The 26,289-nt window shown below is 42.1% G+C and overlaps 1 protein-coding gene across 7 annotated transcripts in view; it reads left to right on the forward strand.

Moving 5' to 3' along the window:
• Positions 1-26,289, forward strand: part of KMT2E (lysine methyltransferase 2E (inactive)) — a 141,300-nt gene that overhangs the window by 55,042 nt on the left and 59,969 nt on the right. For all 7 annotated transcript variants that reach the window (XM_068276239.1, XM_068276240.1, XM_068276236.1 and 4 more), the window contains 8 exons: positions 952-1,066; positions 3,465-3,688; positions 9,495-9,575; positions 12,047-12,105; positions 15,077-15,130; positions 21,424-21,596; positions 23,037-23,075; positions 23,972-24,199. In XM_068276239.1, the coding sequence (XP_068132340.1) occupies positions 952-1,066; positions 3,465-3,688; positions 9,495-9,575; positions 12,047-12,105; positions 15,077-15,130; positions 21,424-21,596; positions 23,037-23,075; positions 23,972-24,199 (973 nt within the window). The remainder of the gene's footprint in view (positions 1-951; positions 1,067-3,464; positions 3,689-9,494; positions 9,576-12,046; positions 12,106-15,076; positions 15,131-21,423; positions 21,597-23,036; positions 23,076-23,971; positions 24,200-26,289) is intronic.

Raw genomic sequence — 26,289 nt, forward strand, 5'->3', positions numbered from 1 at the left:
TCCAGTTTGCCACATTTGTTTACAGCAGTGGTTCTGCAGTGACTGCCAACCCTGCCACTCTGTGTTGGCTTAGCTACCTGCTGTCACTGCCTCGACAAGTTCAGGATTTACTGGACCTCCTCATAAATTAAGAATATCACTTTTATGTGGAGAGTTATTATACAAGCATCCTTCTCATCTCTGATTTTTTTATTAATGAGAAATTAAGAATCTTTTGCTTTGTGCAGAAATGGGTTACTAAAAGAACTGGTGCAGCAGTGCCTCAGAAAGAGCCAAACACAACAAGTTTATGGGATTGGTCAACCTTAATGGCCAAATAACCAAGCCGTACTATGAAAAAAATCTAATGCCTAGTACACACGATGAGATTTTCAGGCAGATTTCCTGCCAGATCGATTTATTTTCAAAATGTCCAGTGTGATTCACGTCTACGGAAAATCTATTTCCTTCAGATGTAGCAAATCAATCCCTCTCCTATTAGATTCTGATCAGGAATGGGTTAGTGTCCTTGCTTGCCTACAGGGTGCTGCTCCTCTGACCCCTTGTGTGAGCTACTATGTTCTTCAGGGATAGACGGCAGCTGCAGGACACTGCCAAGAAGCTGAAAATTTGGAAACTGCGGTCTTTCCCTGTTAATGCATGCTGGGAGATGTAGTCCATGGATGTATTCTTCTCACTACAGCAGCTCTATATTGTTGGGAGAGCAAGGGAGGTAGCAGAAAATAGTTGAGCCTAGAGCCTTTAATGTACACATTCTCTGCCACTTGATAGTAATTCAAAAAAATGTTTCCATTTCAAAACCTTTAACCATACTTCAGTGTAAGTACATTAACACTTTATTGATGTTCAAGAAAATGATTTGCTCCAAAAATAAGCAGTGTGCATAAAGGTTTTACAGTTTCTAAATTCAAAAACTTTCTTTTTTTTTTTTTTTTTTTTTTTTTTATGTAGACCTGAATCTGTAGAGGCAAGCCCCGTTGTAGTTGAAAAGTCAAACAGTTATCCACACCATTTATATACCAGCAGTTCCCACCACTCACACAGTTATATTGGCTTGCCTTATGCGGTAAGTATTAATATTGTATTGATTTGCAGTAATCTATATGATAAATTTAAAAATTTGTCAATTCAGAATTTTTATTTCTGTGTCATGTAAATGTATTGTTTTTTTTAGTGCATCGCTGTTAGTAAAAGTACACATTTCAGAATCATTGGGCTTATATTATGTTGGGGATTAGTCCCTCTGAGGAACAGCTAGAGCCAAAACTAAAGCTACATACACACGGGGCACAACTGTACCCTGTTGCATGCAGCCGAGAGACCAGGGAGCGACAGCTATCCACACGTCTCGCCAGAAAGGCATAGACACGGCGGTAACTGTCTGTGGAGGGAGCATCCCCGGCCGGATGCTCCATTCACTTGCGTTTGTCTCCTGTCGCTAGTCCGCATACTCACGCAGTACGCGTTGCGGAGACAGAAGTTTCTGGCGATTGAACTTTTCAATCACACAGCAATTTCACTATCCGGCGACAGTTCGTGGTGCGCGCGTCGTACACGGGGCAACTGTCGCTCAGACATGCGCGTGCCACGTGTTTGTGGAGACAGTTGTGCCCCGTGTGTATTGGCCTTAAGGGCAGGTTCACATGGACGGTTCCCCTGTCGCTTTTGCCTATATCTTTAACTGCTTTCATTCAAGCTGAATGGAAGCAGTTCTTTTACCGACGGTGCACACCGTTGTTATACTTTACTGCCGTTTGTGCGATTGCCACATTTGCACACCCCCTAATTGCTGAAACCTGCTACCTTTCCAGATGCTGCATGCAGCGTCTGGGACCCCAATCGCAGTTGTTAAATGAAAAGCCGGGACGTGAACAGTCGAAACACCGCACGTCAATAGTAAACAACGCATCTGTCGACACTTAATTTACGGACTTCCGGCGGCCAGCGCCAGAAACCATGTGAACAGCCTGCTGCCGGAGGACCCCTGTATGAACTGGACCTATATACTGTGTAAAGTGCTGTGGAAGCAATCTATATTTTTTTTATTTTATTTTTTTCAGCGCAGTTTCAGAGAATTTAATTTTTGGACCCTGTATTTGGTGAATTAAATGCTCCAGAAATGCTGCAGGCACCGCAATTGCAATTTTGTCAAATTGTAATCTCTCCCGTGGCACTGTATGTGACCTGATTCATCTGAATTCTGCATATTTTTGTACCTTTTCTGAAGCAACATTTTGTGTTTTTCTTTGTAGTCCTATTCCTCACATATCCACACTCCCTGCTTCGTTAATTTTGTCTATAGCAGTTGTGGGTTGCCTGCACTTTCCCCTCACTTCTCTTACCATCTAATATAAGTAGTTGTATCTCTGTGACGTTTAATATTAGTATGGTGTAGTATCCCCTAATGCAAGCTCTTAAAGGGAACCTAAACTGAGAAGTATATATATTTTCCCTTTAAAAATAATACCAGTTGCCTAACTCCCCTGCTGATCCTGTGTCTCTTAATACTTTTAGCCACAGCCCCTGTACAGGCATGCAGATCAGGTGCTCTGACTGAAGTCGGACTGTATTAGCTGCATGCTTGTTTTAGGTGTGCAATTCGGCCACTACTGCAGCAAAAGAGATCAGGAGTGCCAAGCAACTGGTATTGTTTAAAAGTAAACATCCATATCCCTCTCAGTTAAGGTTCCCTTTAAGCAAATCTGGCAGCCTGGTTCCACAGACCCTATATGGATGTAGTGGTTCTCTCCTCCCACATCATACCATTTTGCCACACTCACCTTCCCTCCTTCCATCACAAGTACATTAGATGGAAGCTAGGGCATGACTATATACAATATGAATAGGAATGGGCAGATCCGGCCTCTACATTGAGATAAAGCTCCATGCCACCACACTGCTTGTTGGATTTTTACAAAGCTCTAGTTAAGATTATTGTGTTCTACTAATGTAGATCAGGTAATGAAATGCACTATGTATGTAAAGTGCCTTCATTGGTGCTGTTTACTTTCATCACTTCAGAGTCCTTTTAATCAAGAGTACGAAAAAGGGTCATATTTTGCTATTGTGTGTTTTTAAGAGTCTGCAAAAAGCAAGATGGCAGTCCCATGACTCTGTGGCAGCAAATTATGCAGCTCTAGCTAACAGGTATAGAGAACAATGTCCTTGAAGGGAACGTCCCAGCAGGGTAAACAAAAATAAAAAAGACATTTTCTTACCAAGGGCTTCCACCAACCCCTTGCAGCTGACCTGTCCCACACCGCAGCTCCGCTCTGTCGGTCCCCGCCGGTGCAGAGGCCGACCTTGCGAGGGTCATTTGGACGCATTTTTTAATTGGCTTTTTAAAAAAAAATCTACTTTTTTTCATACCACAAAGTGGTCAGAAGCTTTTCTTATAACTGTGCTTGTAGATATTTTAAGTGACTAGCTCATGTATGCAACTGTGATTTGGCAATGTTTTATAGGATCACAACTATGGTGCTCGTCCTCCACCAACACCTCCTGCGTCTCCCCCTCCTGCTCTTGTTAAGAATGAAGTGAACATATTTACTACTCCTCACTTTGATGAAACTTCTAGTGCTACCACCATCAGCACTTCAGAAGATGGAAGCTATGGAACAGATGTCACCCGTTGTATCTGTGGCTTTACCCATGATGATGGCTATATGATTTGCTGTGACAAATGCAGGTATGCAAGGTCTCTAATGTATGTGAATTTTAACAATTAAGGCCTTTTCACACCAAGTTTTGCATTGCTATGAAATCAGAGTGCAAAGTAGCCTAAAGTCGCAACACTCGTTATTTCTGCGGTGCGACCATACATATCTGTAAACGCACACGTTACCCAGTTAATGCACAGTATGCTCTGTGTTACTGCATTGGACCCTGCTGTGTTGCACTCCATGTGAAAGCCTCATTAGAAATATTGCATTGCGCAATTATATTGCTCGGGGCAACGTAAAGGACTGGGTATGAGAGGGCTTTTTAAAGGACAACTGTAGTGAGAGGTATGGCATATTTTTTTTCCCTTTTAAGCCAGTGATCTGCAAACTTGGCTCTCCAGCTGTTAAAGGGAAGGTTCAAGCAAAATAAAGAGTTTCACTTACCTGGGGCTTCTCCCAGCCCCATGCAGCCATCCTGTGCCCTCATAGTCACTCACTGCTGATCCAGTCCCCCGCTGGCAGCTTGCCGACCTGGGAGGTCGGCGGGCTGCATTGCGTACATTTTTACGCATTCCCGCTAATGTAGGAACATTAACACATACATTTTTTACGCATTGCTGGTTCAATGCGTAAATTTTTACGCATTGAACCAGTAATGCGTAAAAATGTATGTGTTAATGTTCATGCACTAGCGGGAATGCGTAAAAATGTACGCAATGCGGCCGCCGACCTCCCAGGTCGGCAAGCTGCCAGCGGGGGACTGGAGCAGCAGTGAGTGACTACGAGGGCACAGGATGGCTGCATGGGGCTGGTAGAAGCCCCAGGTAAGTGAAACTCATTTTTTTATTTTGCTTGGACCTTCCCTTTAAGGAGCTACTGGTCCCAAAATGCATTTGCCTTTATGAATCATTACTGTGACTGTCAGACTTCTGCAATGGATTGTGGGACTTGTAGTGTTGTGTTCCCAGCTAGTAAGGCAGGATGTGTAATTATCTTATGGGAAACCATTTTTTGGGGGACTTGCAATTCTGGTTTGAAAAATGTAGTTTTGTAGGATTGTATGCTATATGAGCCCATGAGATAAATGTTGCTTGCAAATTCTTAATGACTGTTTTTGATATATTTGTATTTGATGGTTAAACCTTTTTTGGGGCCTTTACCTGTAGATGCCCCATTTGGTAGAATAACAAGTGGTTTTACACACCTAGCTTTAACAGCCATGGCACATGCTGATGCCTTTCATAGCGTTAATATCAGTATGGAAAATGCAGTTTCTGAGCTTCGAAAAATGGTTAAAGACTTAATATATTATTGAACCCCAGTTTTGATACGTTCTGAATCGCTTAATAGAAACAAGCATGAAGACTGACGGTGGTGATTCCTGGTCTGCATGTTTTACTCTAAGCTGTTCAGGTAGCATTGTAACTAGATCAGGATTTTTCAAGCTTCTGACATTTTATGTGAGGACAGTAATGGCAATCCTTTTCTTTTATGATGAACTTTACTGTTTTATGCTTGTATAGATTGTAAATGCACTGGTCCGATTACTGAGAGAGATGCTGAAAAGTTCTAAGACCAATCATGATGCAGTAGAGGCAACCACATGAAATGCGGTACTCTGACAAATTCTCCCTGACTCTTAGCTCACTTATCGCAGTGTTTCCTCAACTTCCTTAAAGGGAAGGTTCAGGGAGTCTGCAAAAAAAAAAAAAATAATCCATATCCACTTACCTGGGGCTTCCTCCAGCCCGTGGCAGGCAGGAGGTGCCCTCGCCGCGGCTCCCGGTGGCCGACCCGACCTGGCCAGGCCGGCTGCCAGGTCGGGCTCTTCTGCGTCCCAAAAGGGCGCGCTGACGTCGTCGGACGTCCTCCTGGCTGTACTGTGCAGGTGCAGAACTACTGCGCCTGCGCAGTACAGCCTGGAGGACGTCCGATGATGTCAGCGCACCCCGTAAGGCGCAGATTGGAGCGCAGAAGAGCCCGACCTGGCAGCCTGGCCAGGTTGGGTCGGCCACCGGATACCACCGGGAGCCTGCGGAGCGGCGGCGAGGGCACCTCCTGCCTGCCATGGGCTGGAGGAAGCCCCGGGTAAGTGGATATGGATTTTTTTTTTTTTTTTTGCAGACTCTCTGAACCTTCCCTTTAACCCCGCCAAAAATAAGCAGTCCTCTATTTCAGAAAAACAGCCTTCAGACATTCGAATGACATTACCTGACACAAATATCTTACCCCCTTTATTTTCCCCCTCAAAGCAGAAAAAAAAAACAGTTGGGGAAATAGGTTGTATGCCAGATACATTATAAACCCAACTAACTCTCCAACGCGCTGGGGCGTTCTCTTGCAGAAACTGAAGACTTTAGCACCTCTCTTTTTTTCCTTCAGAGCCTGGTGTCGTTTTTTTGCAGCAATAAACAGTAATATTCAGCCGGTTGTTTTATTTTATCCACAAAAAAACAGACCAACCCCTTCACCAGCGTTTTGAGCTCTGAATTTGTGGGTAACCACCATGATTCCACTCCGTTCACTGTTTTGTTACCAATTGGTTCAAAAAGCCTTTCTTTATCATGTGCCAAAATGCAAGCACTCTCTGCCCACAGGCACACACGTGCGCTCTTGATTTTTATGTCCAAACTATGCCTTTTTACAAATGTTCATCAGTATGCAGGGATCAGTGAATAAGTGAATAAGACTTTACCAGCAGCGTCTGGTGTGCAGATACTTGCTGGCATCTTAAAGCGGAATATAACCCTGCATTTCAACTTTGCACTAAAAACATTATTTACAGTATATTATATGCAACCACCAATATATTTTTTTTACTAGACCAGCATTGGAAGGGTTACACACAGAGCTTTAAAGTTCCTGGAGAGAAATGCAGACTCATCGGAAGCTTACATAGATACATTTTGTTTACTTAAATGTATCTAAGTGTGAAATGTGACTCACTCTCTCTGACTGCAGGAGCTGGAGGACAGCCAAAGCGTGTGTAACATTTCTCACTTGTTACATTCTATTTAGTTAAATGTATCTATCTGAACTTCGGATGCGTCTGCATATCTCTAGTAAATTAATAGAATTTTTGTAGGATATCAACCTCCAACTATATCCACCGTCTCACCTATTGAAACATTTATATAACTTATAGCAAAGGTCATAGGGAGCCAGGTACTATGAAATTACAATTTATTAGCATATTAATTAATTATTCTACAACATCACACATTAAAATCAATTAAAAATCTTCTATATAGCAACCTACAGTGGGGAAACCTGGATCTATATAGGTGCACCTATAATGAGGGATTACCGGTAATTACTTCCAAAGATAGATTTTTACCTCTTCTTGTAGCCATATGTGGGAATTCACCCACAATATTTTTAATAACTGGGTCTTTACATAAGAGATGCCAATGTCTAGCAAGTATGTCACGTACATCATAGTGTGAACCATAAGTGGTTACAATTCTCACCACCTCATAATTTTTCTTTTGTGCCTGGCGTTCTGCCCCCCCCCCCCGTCAAAAGAGCAGACCTTCCCTTAGAAAGTGCTTTATAGTAGGCTCTGTTGATATGTCTGGGGTACCCCCTTGACAACAACCTCTCTCGCAAAGCATCTGCCTCTTTTTTATAATCAGCTATATCGCTACAATTTCTTGCCGGCCGCTGTCTGAACTGTACGCATTTATTGAGCGGTGCTTGAAATGGTGTTTACAGCGCGGCATGGCGTTTTAAGTAATGGGAACACGCAACTTTGAATTCAGTCTGGTTGTTGCTCTGGCTACAGGGTTGTACACTAATGTTATGTGGACGTAATGAGAGCGTATTACTATATAGTAAGAGGCGTGCTGTAGTGGCACACGGGATTGGACAGAAGAGCTTTGCCTTTGGTGACAAATATAGCAAAACCCAATGGGACAGCCTGTGTATTCTCAAAGGGGCCTGAAGAGGAACAAATGAATGGCTAAATCATTGGAGGTAATCCCTCATTATAGGTGCACCTATATAGATCCAGGTTTCCCCACTGTAGATTGCTATATAGAAGATTTTTAATTGATTTTAATGTGCAATGTTGTAGAATAATTAATTGATATGCTAATAAATTGTAATTTCATAGTACCTGTCTGCATATCCCTCCATGGAACTTTAAACCTCTGTGTGTAACCCTTCCAATGCTGGTCTAGTAAAAAAAAAATGCTGGTTGCATACAATATGCTGTAAATAATGTTTTAGAGCAAAGTTGAAATGCAGGGTTATATTCCGCTTTAAGTAGAGAAATCGCCAGTCTTAAAATTAGCTTCCAATGTGTTAACAGTGGCATAGGAAAGGTCTGTAGGTTGCTGTTCTGTTCAGCAAGCAGAAACTTCATACAATTATGGGAACATGGTCAGACTTAAAATTTTCAGCGCCTTCGCATATTTTAATCCATGTGTAGGTACATGTACAGTGCTATTGTTAGCAGGCCTACACAGGGTCTTATTAACAAAAAAGTAATGTTAAGGACTTAAACAAAATTCATCTGAGTAATATTCTTCCCGAACATTTTAACCTCCCTAGCGTTATGGACGAGCCTAGCTCGTCCAGCAAAAACATGCTGAAAGCGGTATGGACGAGCTAGGCTCGTCCATACCACTGGGGAGATTTCCTGTTTCTCTGCCCCGCCGGCTCCACTTTTCCCTCATCAGAGAGATTACCCAGGCAGGCAGGATACCTGTCAGCACGCTGTGGGTAGCGATCTGTGCTACCCACAGCGTGCAGAACTAGCATCCAGCCACCCTGAGGAATCTTTGTGGAGCCGGCGGGCAGAGAAATGTGCTCAGCTGCGTGCGGGATTCCCCTTCTGTGTGGCGGGTGCTTGGGTGTCCTTTCTGTGAAGGGGGGGGGGGGAGGGGGTGTCCCCCTTCTGTGCGGTGGGTGGCTGGGTGTCCCTTCTGTGAGGGGAGGAGGGGTGTCCCCCTTCTGTTCAGGCTGGTTGGGTCTCCCCCTTCTGTGGGGGGGGGGGGATTCCCCTTCTATGCGGGATGTGGGTGGCCTCTCCCTCCTCCCCACCCGGTCTGAAGCCCTGATGTACTCACCCCAGGGCTGTCTCCTGCGCCGGCTGCGATGGACACCCTCCTCCTCCATCGCTGAAGTCCCGATCTGAGTAGTTACAGTTATGAGGCTCGGTGACGTCGCCAAGCCTCATAACTGTAATTACAGAGACCACATGACTTTGCGATAGAGGAGGAGACAGCCCTGGGGTGAGTACATCAGGGCTTCAGACTGGGGGTAGGAGGAGGGGGAGGGGGTGACACCTGGCTACACCTGGCACCTATACCTCTTGCTACACCTGGCACACTATATACCTAGCAAAACATCTGGCTACCTATACACCTGGCTATACATCTGGCTACCTATACACCTGGCTATACATCTGGGTCTTATTATACTCACCATTGGCGTGCTGATCCCTCGTCGCGTACTTCTGATTGCTTACCCAGTGCCTTCTTCCATGTCCCTTGGCGGATTTTTCTTCTCCCTCAGCGATTACATGTCCCCCGCCGATCGGCGTTGATGACACCAGGGTCACACAGCGTCAACATTTCACGGCAAACCTTTTTTTTTTTTTTTTTTTTTGTTGTTGTTGTTGTATTGACTTCAATACAAAATATAAAAAAAAATGGATTGCAAAAATTGAACCACGTTTTGCACATAAATCCTGATGAAATAGAACGCCAGGGTGGTTAAAAGAACAAGCAACTGCTAATAGCCTTTCAAAAACTTGTACTAACACATTCATTTTTGTTTTTTTTTAAGCAATAACACTAAAACATTATGGACATTAATATTTTTCAGTGTGTGGCAACATATAGATTGCATGGGTATTGACAGACAAAATATTCCAGATATCTACCTATGTGAGCGCTGTCAACCTCGGTAAGTGTATCATTCTTTTTTTTTAGTGATTAGTACAAATTAAAAGGAACTGTAAATTTCGAGTGGATATTGCTCAAAACAAATGCCAACAAATTTAGAATAGATAGTTTTTATATATTTTTGGTGTATGTTTATTGAACTTAGAGCTTTAGAAATATTTACAAGTTTTAATAAATAATACATTCATTATGTTACAGTGGGATGCCAGCTAAAAGCTATGTTAGTACGATCCTCCGCTTTAATTTCCACATTTTGATAGTTGAGGCCCTTTTTCTGTGGGTACGTGACACCGATCCCCTGGAATGCAGCTTGCATCAGAGGGAGGGGAGCAATGTACTGAGGAAAGGGCGTATGTAACACCGATCCCCTGGAATGCAGCTTGCATCAGAGGGAGGGGAGCAATGTACTGAGGACGGGGGTATGTGACCCTGATCTCCTGGGCTGCAGCTTGCATTGGAGGGAGGGGTGCTTCCCGAGGGACATGGCTGAAGGCCCAGGGACAATAATGCAGCACACTGTATTAGATGGAGGGGTGATTTCCATGAGCATGGGAACATATTGCAGAAGACTACTATTGGAGAGTGGGGGGATTGCTGCAACCATGGGGACATGCACACCATGTATCGTAGGGAGGAGACCTGAGTATATTCCTGGGAAATATTCCAAATCAAGGTACGTCTTATGGTCCGCAAAATACAGTAAAACCTTGTCGCTGAGAACTGGAAGTGATGTTAATCCCTTCAGTTAGGACCAATAAATATTAATACTGTTGTATTAATATTATAAATATTAGTATATATTAATATGTAAATATAAAAAAGTGTTGTATTAAAAGAAACATGAGGTGAAAGTAAACTGATGAGATAAACAATTGTATCCATCCTCCTTTTCCTAAAAATGACTTTAGAATCAGTTTTATTTATTTTGTAATTTTGCTTATAACCTAAAAAAAAGTAGGTTAATGTTGTATTTTTTCAACTAAATGGCACAGTCTGTGCCCCAGAGCTAAAACATATGAACTACTGACCTTTTTTAATTTATCTTTGGCACCCAGAAGCTTTTCTCTTTTATGGCTTTAATTCCTTATCGGTGAGGATTATGTTATGGGTCGATCTGGACAGTGTAATTTGCATACCTGTATGTTAAACCCTTTCAGGCAGGAGAATAAGAAAAGGAACATAGCCTAGTTCTTTGTATGCTTGCCAGTGTTTATAGGAATGAAGATGGGTGGGCACCACCAAAAAATGTAATAGCTCTTTAATAGTGCATAAGCAGCAGTAACAGACGCTGTTTCGGCTGTATTAGCCCTTTCTCAAACTGCTCATAGCCATATAATAAAACATGACACACCACAAATAACATACACCCCCACAAAGTGGGCGGGACAACAGACGGACCTGATGGGGAACTTTTAAATTTTCAAGTAATGTCAATAGTATAAACTCACCGGCTAAAGGCAGGCTGCACAGATGCGCACTATCACCTCATCTAAAGAGGAAGTTCAAAAGCGGCTGACTTGCTTTGCCAATCAGAATCCAACTGGTGCAGACCAGGGAGTTTCCTGCCATGCCATGAAACGTCACAGGAGAAGCCTGCGCATGCGTGCAACATGCCAGGAAGCGCTGCTATCTGGAACGTATAAGGGCCTGTTTCCACTTGTGCCGCACCTGTCAGCACTTCCGGGTCTGCGGGTATGCAGACGAATCCCATCAGCCGTGCCATGCATGGCTATGGGATTCGCAGCCTCCCGCGCAATTTTGGATGGAAATGCTGGCCGAATCACTAGCGCAAGCGGTATTCATCCCTATGACAGGCAATATGCAGGCAAACTCTGCGGATTCAATGCAGTTTCTGCGCCAGTGGAAACAGGCCCTAAGACATGCCACTGTTTATACACGTTTATCTCATCATGTCACGTGTCACCTTGGGTACACTTTAACCTCCTTGCTGGTTATCCCGAGCTCAACTCGGGGTAATCTGCGTAGGAGGATTTCTCAGGCCCCGCTGGGACGATTTTCAATTTTTTTTTTCTTGCATGCAGCTAGCACTTCCGATCGTCGCAGCCGATTCGCCGCCCCGCCCCCCCCCCTCCAGACCCCTTGCGCAGCCTGGCCAATCAGTGCCAGGCAGCGCTGGGGGGTGGATCGGGATTCCCTCTGACGTCCCGACGTCGGTGACGTCATCCCGTCCGGTCGCCCAGCAGGAAATCCCGTTCTGAATGGGATTTCCTGCTTACTCTAATCGCCGAAGGCGATCAGAGTGGATAGGGGGATGCCGCTTGTCAGCGGCTATCATGTAGCGAGCCCTGGGCTCGCTACATGATTTAGAAAAAAAATAGTGTTGCGCTGCCCCCTTGCTGCCAGAATTGTAACGGCAAGGGGGTTAAAGCACTTTGGTGTCTAGCACAGCATAAATTATGACCGATTTAAACCTATCTCGACATTGTTGTGACATCATTTCTTGTATTGCAGTGCTCTTGACAGGGAGAGAGCAGTATTGCTTCAGCAAAGAAAGCGAGAACATTTGTCAGGTGAGTCAAGGAAGTATAGCTAACTCCTGCTTATTTTACATTTTAGGTTTATGAACAGAATATTTGTGTGCACATTGCCTGGAAGGGCAGCGTGATATAACTTCCCTACCTACTGTAGCTACAGTTTTGCTAGGGAAATTGGAGTATTCTGAATAGAATGTTTTTTCAATATTCACTTCATTCATTGGATTAAAGATATAAGTGCTTATGAATGGTCGGGCCCAAAAGCCTTAGGATGAGCCATACAAATAAAGATATTCATTGTCCCCCTTCTCTTACAATATATACTGTAATAATATTACTGACATGAAACAAGTACATAATTTCAATGTACAGTAAATTAATTTTTCATTTGTCCCACTGCCCACCTTTTCATTTACAACACCACCCCAAAAATGCATCCCATGCCATTCTAGCTATATCTCCGTATGTTTCTATTTAAAAGCCTCATCTTAGCAGCTAACATTAGTTCCATACCCCTTGTCTGGATTGACGTTATATGTGTAATAGTTCAGCAAATAAAACTATTTTGCCTCGACACCTTAATACCAATGTTTTTAAATCGCTTAATTTCCCAGAAACAGTAATTTATTTTTTCTTGGGATTGGGGAAGCAGAGTTTGGCCTTAAATGCTGTACAGCCATCCTGGAATGGCTAGTGAGCAAAATCATTATTTAAAAAAACACACTTAACATTAGTAAAAAAAAATAAAAAAAAAATCATAAGATGGCTTATAAACTGTGAAGAAATTAATGATGTAGAAGTTGTATCCACTAAACTGTAGGAACATTCTCTAGTGTTACTCTGCCATATGTAAATGGAGTGCTAGTGCAACTGTTTGTTTTATAAAGAAAATAAAAATAATCTGTTTTCAAGAAATAATTTGGTATGGGCTTTTACTGTTTTTAAAAATGACCAGTGGTGTTGCACATAGGAGGTGATTTTCTAAAAAGGCCTGATGCTAAAAAGAGAAATCTTCATATGTTATATCTTTTATGTTATTATTATTTTAAATAGCTCATTAGATTTCTGAACATGTTGATATATAAAAAAAAAAAATGAAATTAAATATGTCTAGGATTTTGAAATGTTAACTGCCAACAGTGCTTTCCCCAGAATTTTTTTTTTCCAGCTGGGTGGCATGAGAAAATAGCCGGGTGGGGCTAGATGAAAGAATACAGGGTCGGTGCTTCAGAGGAGGTTAACTGATAACAGTTGGGTGGAGCACCCGGCTAAAAGAACCTGGGGAGAACACTGGCCAAAATGAGTCTTACCCCCCTCCCCCCCACCCATTTTTAGCTTTATGGCCAAGTAGTGCCGAGATTTGCAATAAAGAGAAGCTGCCTTCACTGAAAACAATGTTGAAGTAAGAATTAAAAAAAAATAAAAAAAATACCTCCGTAGTGGGAAGCCTTTTGGATAGTCCAGAGATTTCCTGGATCCTCTTACACCTTACTGTTCCAGCACTGGGTCCCTGTATACCTATTTAATCCAGTGGGTTGAATAGGTTTGTTGTGGCCATTGAGGAGCACAATTGCACTGAACATGGGCGAGTACAGTCCATGCATGCCTAGTAGAGGGAAGCACTCATGCACAGATGGGAAAAAATATTTACAATCGCTTCCCTCTATTGCGCAGTGCTGATGTGCTCATTCACAGCCACATTCAGGGATATAAGATGAAGAGGGACCTTGCTCTGTAATGGTGGCATGTAGAAGTATCAGGGAAGTCTCTGGACTATAATAACTGTAATGAGAGGGATATGGGGACTGACCTATTTATTTCCTTTAAACAATACCAGTTACCTGGCTAACCTGTTTATCCTCTGCCTCTAATACTTTTTTCCATAGACCCTGACATTATTGTCAGCTCTGACAAGATTACCTGCATGCTTGTTTCTGGTGTTATTCAGACACTTCTGCAGCCAAAAGACCAGTAGGGCTGTTTCCAACTGCCAAAACAGCAAGCAGCAGCTTCATCACTTGCCAGCAGTATAAATGTCACCACGTGATAAATGTCAGAATATAAATCAGGGATTTAAAATATTTTACAATGGGCAAACACTGACTAATTTATACATAATTATTGTAAAAATGAAGCACTTTTCTTATTACATTATTGTCACTGGAGTTCCTCTTTAAGGGTTTGTTTGTGTTCTTTTTCCAGTTCAGGATTGCTTTAAAATCCTGTTATGTAATGTCATTGAATATGATTTGAACTCCTTTACATATTATTGGATGGTTGAGGTGAAAGCAGCATCCCCTTTTTGCATATGTCTGTGGCTTCCTGCTGTAATGCAACACCATTGTGCTGTGAGAAAAAATGCTGCATTTATAAATATCCAAAATAATGTTTATTGAATGTAGAAAGACATTCATTGTATCATATATTTGAAAAATGTGGTAAAAGCAGCAAGTAATTGTAACACAGTGTTTAGTGGTTGCGATCACTGATATCACCTTGAATTTATTTTAGTAAATCCGCATTGTTGTTTTAGATGCTGTTACATAGATCATCTTCATACTTGAGGCAATAGTGAAGCCTATTAGGCAGGGAACACACTTGACTTTCAGTTTTCCGCGCGTGTTTTTCTGCATACTTTTTCTGCACACTAAGTGTGTTTCCATGCAGGAAAACGCACGCGTTTTCTCACAGCAGCTGATCTAATTGATACAGAAAACTGCCAAAATGTGCAGACTCAGGATGCAGAATGTCATTTTTTTTTTCTGCGTGCGAACAACACAGTAAGTGTGTATTAGCTCATTGATTAACATGAGTTCTCAGTTTTTCTGTGCAGAAAACGCGCACGAAAACTGTCAAGTGCGTTCCCTGCTTGGGGACAGTACTTTCTTTGCCGTTAGGTGAACAGATCATTTTGGTCAAGCACTGAGGCAAAGAGTGTTAGTGCACGGATAGTGTTGTTTGAGTGCCACATACCTTTTGGGCTATAACTTTTGTGACTCTAATGCAGATGATCTTCAAACCTGCTACAATGGTAGAGGCAACAACGGAAACCTTTTATCTGGTAGGTACCATCTCAAGTGTGTCACCTCCTATTTCCTCCTCATTATGTATAAGAAATTTTTGATTTATGAATAAGTTATTTACTTTTCCAGTGAGTACATTATGGTAATGTTTCTACAATGTGTATATATTTATGATGTGATCTATAAATATATTATCATACAGAATTGTGCATTCACACACATTTTGTATGTTAAGTATGCTGACTTAGAGAGCTCACTGTCATATGCTACTGTTGGCATTTTCATTTTCCCTGCTTTTAGATTAAGATGTATTTTCAGTTGATACAGTTTCTGAACATGTCTAGCTTTAATTGCCTTTACCTAGCATGTTTAGTTAGCTTTTGGCCCAGTGGCACATATTGCAGATATGTCCGTTCTGCTGCCCACAAAGAACGGAGCATGAACTTGGTGAGGCAAATCTAGTATTGTCTCCCTTTGCTTTTCAGATATCTTAATGCATTTATAGTTACCCATGTCACGTTTAACAGGTCTGTTCTTGTTTGTACTCTCTTGCAGATTTGCAAATGTTACAAAACACTGCCACAGTCACAAATCAAATTTTTAGCTTGTATTTAAAGTAGGTTTGTAAAAGTTAAAATAACAAGAGAAGACCCCCTGTTCCCCAGGAGCCTGGCAATCCAGGCCACACTCCCCTAAATTATTATACCTATTTTCCATTGTGTTATACATAATAAGGAAGACACCAGAGTATGTAAATACTGAGTGGGTAGAACATATAAATGTCACAGTGACCTTATATTGCAAATAAAGTGTACAGCAATGATAGAACCCTGCTCTCTCTTATGAGCTTACAAGATGATGAAATAAGAAAATTGGGTCTTTCTGGAAGGAGGTTCTCTGGCTGTTCCAAGTATGACACCCCCTCCCCATCCTCCTCATTGCTTTTAATCTGCCTTCATAGCCTGACCTATAATGTGGTGTGCAAGGTTTGGTTACGAACATGCTGTACAGGCTCCTTTTTAAAGAGACTTTGAAGCGAGAATAAATCTCGCTTCAGAGCTCATAGTTAGCAGGGGCACGCGGGCCGCAATAGCTAAACGGGGGTCCCTTGACCCCCAAACACCCCCACTGCGACACGTGGTCGCAGACTTGGTCGCTCCTGGAGGCAGGGCTAACGGCTGCAGCCCTGCCTCCAGTCGCGTCTGTCAGCGGCGCATCGCCGCCTCCCCCTCCCCCCCCTCTCAGTGAAGGAAGACTGAGAGGGGCGGAGATACGCGCTGACAGACGTGCGTGGGGCAGGGCTGCGGCGGTTAGCCCTGCCCCAGCCAGGAAGCGCTCCCCCGCATTACGGAGGGGATTTGGGGGATCAGGGACCCCCGTTAAGCCGCGGGATAGCGGCGGTTTAGCTGGGGCACACATGCCCCTGCTAACTCTGAGGTCTGAAGCGAGATTTATTCTCGCTTCAGACTCTCTTTAAAGAGAGTCTGAAGCGAGAATAGATCTCGCTTCAGACCTCATAGCTAGCAGGGGCATGCGTGCCCCTGCTAAAACGCCGCTATAGCGCGGCTTAACGGGGGTCCCTGTCCCCCCAAACCCCCTCCGTGCAGCGGGGGAGCGCTTCCTGGTTGGGGCAGGACTAACCGCCGCAGCCCTGCCCCATGCGCGTCTGTCAGACGCGTATCTCCGCCTCTCCCCCGCCCCTCTCAGTCTTCCTTCACTGAGAGGGGCGGGGGAGAGGCGGCGATGCGCGTCTGATAGACGCGACTGGAGGCAGGGCTGCAGCCGTTAGCCCTGCCTCCAGGAAGAAGAATACGAGCGACCATTTTCCGACCAACTTTTGCGGGGGGTGGGTTGGGGGTGAAGGGACCCCCGTTAAGCCACGGGATAGCGGCGTTTTAGCAGGGGCACACGTGCCCCTGCTATATATAAGACCTGAAGCGAGATTTAGTCTCGCTTCAGTGTCTCTTTAAATAGTTTGATTTGGTTTCTAATTGCTGTTGAATGGACACAGTTTAGCCAGAAGAATTAGACAACACAGAGATGCTTACATAAAGGAGTCTTAATTGTCCATTGTAAGAAATTGCTCTACTTTTGCCCCTTTTTATCCAAACTAGTTTTGATCTGCCCAATTTTGTATCAACGTTAAAGGGATACTATCGATTAACGTGTTTTTTAACCTGAGATTGAGAGAGTTCCTGAAGTACTGGTAAATAATGATGTATACTTTTCATTTGCTTATCTCTTTTGTTTACTGTAACAAATTCTTTTCACTCTGAACTGAAGGCAGTCTGCTCATTTTGTGACAGGAGAGAACAATGAGGGGAGGGGGGATTGAAGCAGACACCCCTTTGCAAGTGATTTGTCCCAATAGATAAATCCTTTACACAATGAATTAAAGCTTTTGCCTCTGATATTTAACATGAAAATTAGGAAAATGTTTACACAGCTACTTGGACATTATTTGTACATTGTCATTTTAGAACACTTGGGTATTGATAGTATTCCTTTAAGGATTATTTCAGCTGTTCAGTTGATCTTGTAAATGTAGTTAGAATGATTACAGTATATGTCTGCTTTATTTTTTGGTTACGTCATTGTTATAAATGCACCGTGAACACACTAGTATTCAGCGTTGTTTTCTATGAAAACCAACGTAACTTCTAGATGCACTTCCTAAATAAGGTGTGCTGAGTGAGGTCAACAGAGAAGGAGCAATGCAAATTGCATCAATCATTACTATAGTAGGCAGATTATTTACTATTTCATCTCCAATTCCACAGCTAGGGATAAAATAGCTGTAACTTTATGGAAATGTTTTTGAGTTGACAATTTTCTGATTAGTGTTGTTCGCATCCTGGTTTCCATATTTGGAAACCCGAATAATGCCATGCACACAGCCATTTAGCACCATTATCAGGGGATGAAGTGTCAGAGTTGTGCTTCATGTGACTCTGATGCTTTCTCCTTTCAAACCAGAGGAAGGAAGCATCAGAGTCCTGTCTAGAGCAACTCTGTGACTCCACTGATAATACTGCTGAATCCCTGTGAATATGGAAATCCGGATGCAAACAACACCACTTACTCTAATCAGTTTGCGGTCAACAGCTGCTGCCTTCTCATAAGGTGTTCTCTGCAGCCACTGGCAAAAAATATGGAATCGCTACTCTTGGAGGATGTTCAGTCAATGGTTTGTAAACAAAAAACAGAGTACAGTTCACAGATGGGCCGCAAATCTATATCATCTAGCAGCTGAATATTCAGTTTTTGTAAACTATACCTTAAAAAAAATGACGTTCCGTTGATGTAATTAATAGCACATCTTTTTTATTCAGATCAAGTACAGGAAAAAAATATTGAATCCTCCTTTTGATTGCATTTCGGAAAGAAATACCTGGACTGGTCTAATTACGCAAATAATATTGGATTTGAAAATTGCCTGACTCGACCACCACCTTAATAGTTTATACCCCCACCTCAATTCTGAGCGAGTGATCAAAATTGTAAAGATACTATCCAGAAATATGTAAAAAAAAAAAAATCATGGTCTCTCGTAGGTATAGAAAAATACAAAACCAGCTTTATTGTAGAAATTGTACATAATAATCAGACCAACCAATTGAAATCATTTAAAACTGGCCAGGATAGAGCGCTCAATTCAATTATAGCACACCATACACTCCCCTGCACTCATACACCCCATCTGGTACCGGTACCGTTTCTCCTAGTCTTCAGAGAGGGGAAGAGAGCTTGTGTGTAGGCTGATGTGCATAAAGAATCTTCTGCTTGCAAGCATACAACAGCAATGAATACCGGTATATGATAATCTCACCACTCGTGTTTCCATCCAGTAAATCTGGAATCTGGCCAGTTTTTTAAATGATTTTAATTGGTTGGTCTGTGATTATTATGTACAATTTCTACAATAAAGCTGGTTTTGTATTTTTCTACACCTACCAGAGACCATGATTTTTTTTGTTTACATATTTCTAATTACGCAAATAAGTCTGCAGTTTAAAGGAAGTGTTTGCAGACCTTTAAAGAGACACTGAAAAAAATTATATTATGATTTGTATGTGTAGTACAGCTAAGAAATAAAACATTAAGATCAGATACATCAGTCTAATTGTTTCCAGTACAAGAAGAGTTAATAAACTCCAGTTGTTATCTCTATGCAAAAAAGCCATTAAGCTCTAAAGGTAGCCATACACTGGTCGATTTGCCATCAGATTCGACCAACAGATAGATCCCTCTCTGATCGTATCTGATCAGAGAGGGATCGTATGGCTGCCTTTACTGCAAACAGATTGTGAATCAATTTCTTCCTGAAACTGTTCATAATCTGTGGTGGTGGTGGTGCTGCCCTCTACTTTTTAAACTTCCTGCCGGGACAGGAAGAAGTGAAGCCTGCTGGATCCGGAGCAGCGGTGACCGGGGGGATACGCGCCGGCGGAGCAGGTAATGTATTGCGCCGGGCACTCAAACGCCACTAGCAACTCGCTCCCTACCCGCGGGCGATCGACGGTAATTTCTCGCACGGAGCGATCGACGGGATCGATCTATTTCGGGACGAAATAGATCGAAATTTAGCGTTAACAGCCGTTTGACAGCAGATTCGATCCCAGTGAACGAATCTGCTGTCGATCAGCGGGGAATCGGCCTAGTGTATGGCCAGCTTAAGACTTTCAAAGTGGTGGAGAGGGCTGTCTTCTGACTTTTATTACCTCAACTGTTTGTGATCAATTTTCTTTTTCTCTGCCAGAGGAGAGGTCATTAGTTCACAGACTGCTCTGAAAGAATCATTTTGAATGCTGAGTGTTGTGTAATCTGTACATATTAGAGAATGATGCCATGTTAGAAAAAACACTATATACCTGAAAATAAAAGTGTGAGAATATTTTCTTTGCTGCTAATCTTCTAGTAATTATTCATAGTACACAACCAATTCATTATATCATATTTTTTTTTTTCGCTTCAGTGTCTCTTTAAAACGTGTTAATATATACAAATAAGTACATTTCTTGCACAGCAAAATTAGCTATTTTGCCTTTATGTTGCTATCACTTACAAAAGGTAGTACGTATCTGCAGCCAGAGGAAGTGCAACAAAGTATTAATTGTACTTTTATTAGTTATTTTTTGTTGTCGATTCCATGCCTGTTTCCCCCAAAAAAGTGATTCTACATTTTTTTTTTTGTACTTGATCTGATAAAAAAAAAGTGCCATTAATTACATTTAATTTTATTGAGGCCGTTTTCTTTCTTCTTTGTTTTTGTACCACAAAGTAAAACAACTAACTGACATATCCCAATAGCAGCAATCCCATTTTTTTTTTGTACTTTGAATTTGCATTTTCAAACTTTCTTCATACAAATCCAACAAGAAGGTAAATAATTCCTATTACTATGGGGCTTATTACAAAATTTGGGTGCAGCAGTCTATAGGCCCATACACACGTCTGATTTTTGCGAACGACTGGTCATTTGGACGTCCCGTCCAGTCGTTCGCCCGCCAAATCGGGCGTGTGTACAGACTGTCGTTCGTATGATAAGACTGAGTTTGAGCGATCTGCCCAGCGGATCGCTCAAACTGTCTTATCACGCGAACGACAGTCTGTACACACGCCCGATTTGGCGGGTGAACGACGGGACGTTCAAACTACCAGTCGTTCGCAAAAATCAGACGTGTGTATGGGCCTTTAAGCCTCTTTTCTAAGTGCTATTGTTAGTGGTGCACAGAGGTGGCCTGCCTCTGTATATTGATAATCTTCTTGGTAGAAGCCATGGGATAGGGCCACAGGAGTTAGTCATTGTTTGTGATGCGATGTCAGAAGTACTGCCCCCTGCACTTCTATTAGTAGAAAATTATGATGGAATGGGCCACAAGGAAAGTAGGCTGCTGCAACTCAATCTAGATCCTAAGGTTATTGAGGCAGCCATATTTATTTTCTTTTTAATACCAGCTGGCTGTGCTGTTGATGCTCTGCCTCTAATATTTTTAGTCACAGACCCTGAACAAGCATGCAGATCAGATGTTTCTGATAACTTTAGCCGCATGCTTGTTTCAAGTGTGTGATTCAGACACTACTGCAGCCAGACATCAGCAGGACTGCCAGGCAACTGGTATTTTTTTTTAATGGAAACAAATATGGTAGTTTCTGTATACCTCTAGCTTCAGGTTCCCTTTAAGTAATTTGGTTGTATTTAAATTCTAATTTTCTCTCAGTTGTATAAGTTATTGACTGCTATATGCAGAACATCTCTATGAGCGTCTTATGAGAAAATGTATGTCTAAATGTTCATGTAATGAAGTGCAATGTCGGTCTAATTTTAAAGATGGTGACACCAGTGCAACTGAGAGTTGTGATGAAGTTCCCATGGAGCTGTACACAGCTTTCCAGCACACTCCGACAACGCTTACTCTCACTGCCACTAGAGTAACAAAGGCAAATGACAAGAAGAGAAAGAAAAGTGGGGAGAAAGAGCAGACTACCACAAAAACAAAAAAGGTAAATATTCTAGCAAAATAAACACAATTGTTTTCTTACTACCTTTTCATTCTTAATCATGTCTAATTAATTTGTTTTGTTCTGCGGTGAATAGAAATTTCTCATAGTTTGATCCAGGCCAACCAGGAGAGGTTCACAAGTAGTAGCAGCAGCCAGCACGCTATTTTAATTATTAAACCTGTGTGTGGTACAGCTATATCACCAGTTTCTTGCCATGCTATCCACTACAGAGTTCCTTAAATCATTTGCCAATTTTATCAGCAGTATAGAATGTCAGATATGAAATTCGAAATGAATATTTCATTTTTTTAAAGAAATTAATAACTTTAGTGCTATCTAATAATTTAAACAGGAAAAAAAATATCCTTTTTAGTTTGTGCCAGTAAATGTAAACTAACATATAAAATATGCTAGTGTTGGATATATCCCTGATGATGCTACTGCTTTGTCTGTTTTCCATGTTTATTGCCTGTAAAAGGTTTTACATAAGTTGGTTTGGGGTGCCCATCTCTGCTGACATCCAATGGTCACAAGTAACCTCCTTGCCTTCCACCCCCAGCCCCCTGAAGTGACACCAGCCGTATAGCAGGGAGGAGACGAGAGACTTATAGCCACTTGTTCCTTTTGTACAAGCTGTCAGTTTCTAGGAGACATATTGGGCCAAATGCAATTCACTTTTTCACCTGAGTTTTCTCCTAGAAGATCATTTTTCATCTTCAATTTAAAATAATTTTCCGGCACTTTTCAACTATAAAGTACCAAAAAGTAGATTTAAAAAAAGTACTATCAAAATTATTTTGAGCATTTTCTTACCTTCTGGTGGCTTAAAAGTCATTTTGTTGACAAGTTTAAAATTATTACCTAGGATTAAACTCAGGTGAAAAAGTGAATTGCATATAGGCCATTGTCATCAGGGAAAGCATTGGGGATATCAATTCTGGGAGATTTCCACCAGCTGAAATTGCTTGCAGCCCCACTCACCCTTTGTGTCTCTGTAATATATTAGCAAGATGCTTTTTGTCACCATATCTTGAAGAGCAAAGGCACCATTCTTCTTGTTATCTGCTTTCCTCCAATTGCTTTCAGAATGGCAAAGAAAGTATGCTGTATTGTGTGGCAGTTTAGATCCACTTTGTTGCTCAATAAATGCATGTAGCAGAGTAATGATCTCCTCAGTTAGCTGTAAACCTGCACTGCCTCTTCAGCGGGTGAGGGGAAGGGCTTTGTCCAGGTTGTGCTGTCATATGCAGAAGGAAGGAAGCTTGGTTCGCAAATCTACTTATATACTTGCATTATGGTGTCACTGGTATGGTTGGTCAGCATTACAATTCTTTTGGGATGTAGAGAATTTTGCATACCAAGTGTTAGTGAAGTGTTTAGCTATCAAACCATATATGTAAATGATTAGTTACTCCTAATGTAACCTTCATTTCTCTACAGGCATTCAGAGAAGGATCTAGAAAGTCTTCTAGAGTTAAGGTACAACTAATCCCTCCCCCCCCCCCTTTTCTCTTTTGCCTTTGACATTCTTTTTTCTAAAATGATTTCAGTACATGTGCAACTTCATATTTTATTTTCACGAAGAAAGAAGGGATCGTCATGTAGGCTAATTTGAAATTTCCATGTGTAATGCATTGTCATTGTCAACCATAACTTTATGTGAAACCTTTGAAACTCCATATATAGACACGTATCAGACGTTGAAATATATAGGGTATATCAATATACCTTAAAGGGGTTCTGTGTATCTTTTTAAAAACAAAAAACTGACACTTACCTGGGGCTTTTACCGGCCCCCTGCAGCTTTCCTGTCCCGCACCGTCCTCTACGATCCTCTGTTCCCCGCCGCTCGTCATGGTCCAATTATTTGTCAGGCTCGAGGTGGAAAAGCGCAGTTCAGAGCAATAACCCCGAGCCTGACTCCTGGTAGCTGCCGGGAGCTGTATGCAGAGTATAGGGCACAGCTGGCGTTTTTACCTCGCCGCCCCCGGGATCCAGACGTTTGTAGCCATTCTCCTTCGTGTCCTCTGAGGCTCTGCACCCCTCTGGTGAGATTGCCGTTTGTCATCATGAAGACAGACTTCAATATCACTAGAGGGTTACAGAGCCACCCTGAGGATGGAGGGAGAATTGCAGCGCTGGATCCCAGGAACTGAAGTAAATGCTGGGCTGCCGCAGATCTGTGTATTACTGATTAGTTCCGGATTATAGGGTCTGAAAGCGTGCTAAAAAATTGCAGCGCTTTTAGACTCTAAAATCCATAAATAAATGTACCGCCAGGGAGTAACTTTACCAATCCATTGAATCTTTGAAGGTTTTGATTATTAGGGCCGTAATTATATTTTTAACCATTTTCCTTCCTTCCATTGATTTAGGGATCTGCTCCTGAAATTGATCCCACTGACAACTCTGTGTATGGATGGGAGAGTAAAATCAAGGCTTGGATGGACCACTATGAAGAAGCAAGCAACAACCAATACAGTGAAAGTGTTCAGAGAGAGGCACAAAGAATAGCTCTGAGACTCGGATGTGATGATGACCAAAAGGAGCAAATTGGCAAGAACAACTTCACCAGCAATCACATTTTTAAACCACCTGTTGAGGTAAGCATTTTGCAGTTGATTGAAAAACAGGACAATTTACCTTTTTATATATTTTAAATTGTGAGAAAACCTTATCCTAAAATGCCGATTTCCTGTGACCCAAGGAGTGCATTTAATCCAGCCAATTAAGCACTCTAGCTACTGGCGAATTACTGATCAGCAGCTATCGTAGTTGATTGGTTCAATGTCATGCCAGTGCAAAATTGTATATTTGTGGAATTTCTTGCTCATGACTAATTTTAAACTTGGTCTGATACAAAGGTTTATGTATGTCCCACAAATTATGATGGTGCTTTACCCTTTCATCCTTTCAAAAAAAAACCAAAAACTCTGCAGTCAGATAAAAAAAATATTTTTCCTGTATTCCTTGCATTCTTTTAGCGACTAATAACTGTAATCAAAACCATTCTTATTAAAAAAAAAAAGTAGTGGGGATTGTCTCCCCACATTCTCTGCCCTTTCTGTGCGTCGTGGAAAAAGGTGGCACATGCGTCACTTCCACCTCAGCCTCATGTAGGTAATACACACATGTGAAAGTACCGCGAGCTTTTAGCTATCTCACCACCTGAGGCTGCATTCATTAAATACATATTCTAGCATGCACAGCAGGGAACCCTTATGAAATGTATGCAGCTGCAGTAATAAAAACACAGATTAAACTTTCTTCACTTGGGTATAAGATTAACGCCTTATACACACTTGAATCTGTCGCCCGGCTGGATTCAAGGCGACATCCCTCGGGCAACATTTAGTGGATAAGGCTGTACGTCTCATTTGGTCACTAAAGAGTCCGGCTGTCGGATAATGTGCGACACACGATGGAGCATGGGAGAAAACTATTGTATCGGGCTGTGTTCAGTAGAGATCATCTGGCATGCTGGTTCTTTCACCGACTTATCAGCCCCGCCGTACACGCACTAGAGGTTGGTCTTTGGCCTCCTCCTTAGCCAAGTTTAGTCAAGTGTGTCTGGTGTAATACTCCTATGCTAAATCCCCTTAAGCTGAGTTTGTGGGGAGGAAATGAAATAAAATAAATATAGATTTGTCTATAGACTTAGGTTTAAAGAGAATATGTACTATAAAATTCTTACAATAAAAAGCATACCATTCTATTTATTATGTTCTCTTGGGCCCCTCTGTGCTGTTTCTGCCACTCCCTCCTGCGATCCTGCCATGTAATTGCCAGTTTTAGGCAGTGCCTACAAACAAAAGACATGCCTGCTAACCAGAGTGTGATAGGCTGAGAGGAGCTCAGTCTGTGACTCGCACAGAGCCGGCAGGGGGCGTGGAGAGGGTGTGTATAGCTTATATCCTATCACAAGCAGACCAGCACATTCCTGCCTGAGTGCCTGAGCCTGACAAAGCTGTCAGAGGAAAGAAGATTAGATTATATAACAGAGATAATACAGCCACTGTGCAACTAGGAAAGGCTGCCGTAAGACAGACAACATTAGAACAGGTATAGGAACATATAGGATATAAGAAATAAGGCTGCACATTTTGTTAGTCTCTTTAAATACAAAATGTTCACCTAAATGTGTTCATGCTTTTTGATTTTAATGTGTTGGAGCAGCTTGCTTAAATTTTATTTGCGCTTCCTGATTTTATGGCATCCTGAAATTATTCTCTGATCTTAGTCCACTAATATTTGTTGATCTGTTGATTTTGAGTTTATTATTTATTACCCTGACTTCCATTTGAAACCCCCCAAAACCAAGATAACAGCTTAAAGTGAAATTTTACTAAAATTGCGAATATTAAAATAATGCTGCGACTTGGTGTTTCCTGAAAAGAAGTCTTAAGTTTAGTGTAACTTAAAGGAAACCCTGAAGTGAGAAAACTAGCCCGTTGTTCCAGCTCTGTTCTCGGGTGTAGCTACTCAACCCGCTGGCTTGAAGAGCTCTTCAGAACTACTTGTGTCCCCGAGCAGTTCTGAGGACGAGCGCAGACTAGACTCGAGCATGCCAAGTAGGGATGCACTCCTCTTAACGACTCAGAGTAGTTCTGGAGTGCTAGCAGGTCGAATAGCTATGCTGGAGGACAGTGCTGGATCAACAGGCCAGACTCTGTGCTATCCAGAGCCTTTCCTT

Source organism: Hyperolius riggenbachi, chromosome 3 (genome assembly GCF_040937935.1).
Source record: "Hyperolius riggenbachi isolate aHypRig1 chromosome 3, aHypRig1.pri, whole genome shotgun sequence".
NCBI classification, from domain to species: Eukaryota; Metazoa; Chordata; class Amphibia; order Anura; family Hyperoliidae; genus Hyperolius; species Hyperolius riggenbachi.